Below are 1,081 nucleotides of genomic sequence, written 5' to 3' on the forward strand. Positions count from 1 at the left end.
AAAAAAAACAAACCATTTTCCGCGCGGGAAAAACTTGGATATACAACTAGTACACCTTCGAGGTACTGTACAAGGAACCACTCGACAATGACAAGATTCTTTTATACTTAGCACAATTTTGAAGAATAAAACAAACCACCAAAATCGCCTCCACGGCCGAGAGTGATGTTGTACTTGTTGGCCGCCTAACCGCGGTCTTCCTTATTTTTATACTAATGTGGTGGACAAATATGCTGCCGGTATAGGTGTCTGGGTATGTGCCCTTCCAGGCCATCATTTCCTACTGACTGTTCCTGGACTTTCGCTCCGTCCCATTTTTGGCCATGCATTTGGTGTTTATCTTTCTTTCTTCCGTCGAAGTTGTCGCCTTCGTCGCAGCCGTTAGCCAGATTGGTTATCGCATTGGCTCTCTCGCGGCACCACAAACTGGTGATTCAAGGTCATCGAGCCCGGACAGCGGCGTATCATGGCCATCGTCTTCAAGGGGTATGAATAATTACTCTGTGGGATCCCGAAATGGAAGCGCTGCTCCCCAGCCCTTCGACGATGGTTCCACCTTCTGCAGGTTTCCAATCTCACCCACCCGCTGGCCGACGACGACTAAGGAAGGGGGCAGTCGCGTTAGATCGTCAGCATTTGAGGGTAGGGATTTTCCGTTATCAGACCAGGACAATCCAGACCGAGATTCTCGTGTACTGAGCTTTGAGGGCGGCGGTTCTCGTGGACCCCCAAATTCAGACACGGCTAGTCGACTTCTCCCGTCGGCGAATCCGTCGACCACGTCGGCGAAGCATCTGGAGCGCCGAGACTTCTCATCATCACCGTGTGAGATCACCACGATCAGTGTATGTAAGACAGTACTGTCTGGGGTGGTGACCCTTAGTCCCAGCATAGTAATTGTAGGCGTAACTTCAAACTCACCACCTACAAGTTCACCACTCTCGACTCCATCAGACACGACAGATCTCGCCGTACCTACGAGCACATCACTATCAAGCATATCCCTCTTAAGCACATCACTTCTAAGCTCATCACTCTTGAGCTCGCCACCGCTAAGCTCGCAAGACCCAACCGGTCTTGC

General features: G+C 50.7%; 1 protein-coding gene across 1 annotated transcript; it reads right to left on the bottom strand.

Annotated features, from left to right (window-relative positions):
- Positions 1-496: 496 nt before the first annotated feature.
- Positions 497-892, bottom strand: PV07_12876 (uncharacterized protein; the record flags this gene model as incomplete). The annotated part of the gene is made up of 2 exons (XM_016400447.1): positions 497-600; positions 697-892. 2 exons carry the CDS (start codon positions 890-892, stop codon positions 497-499), a joined length of 300 nt encoding a protein of 99 aa, XP_016241907.1.
- Between the last annotated feature and the right edge of the window lie 189 nt (positions 893-1,081).

The sequence above is a fragment of the Cladophialophora immunda genome (assembly GCF_000835495.1).
Source record: "Cladophialophora immunda strain CBS 83496 unplaced genomic scaffold supercont1.272, whole genome shotgun sequence".
Taxonomy (NCBI): Eukaryota; Fungi; Ascomycota; class Eurotiomycetes; order Chaetothyriales; family Herpotrichiellaceae; genus Cladophialophora; species Cladophialophora immunda.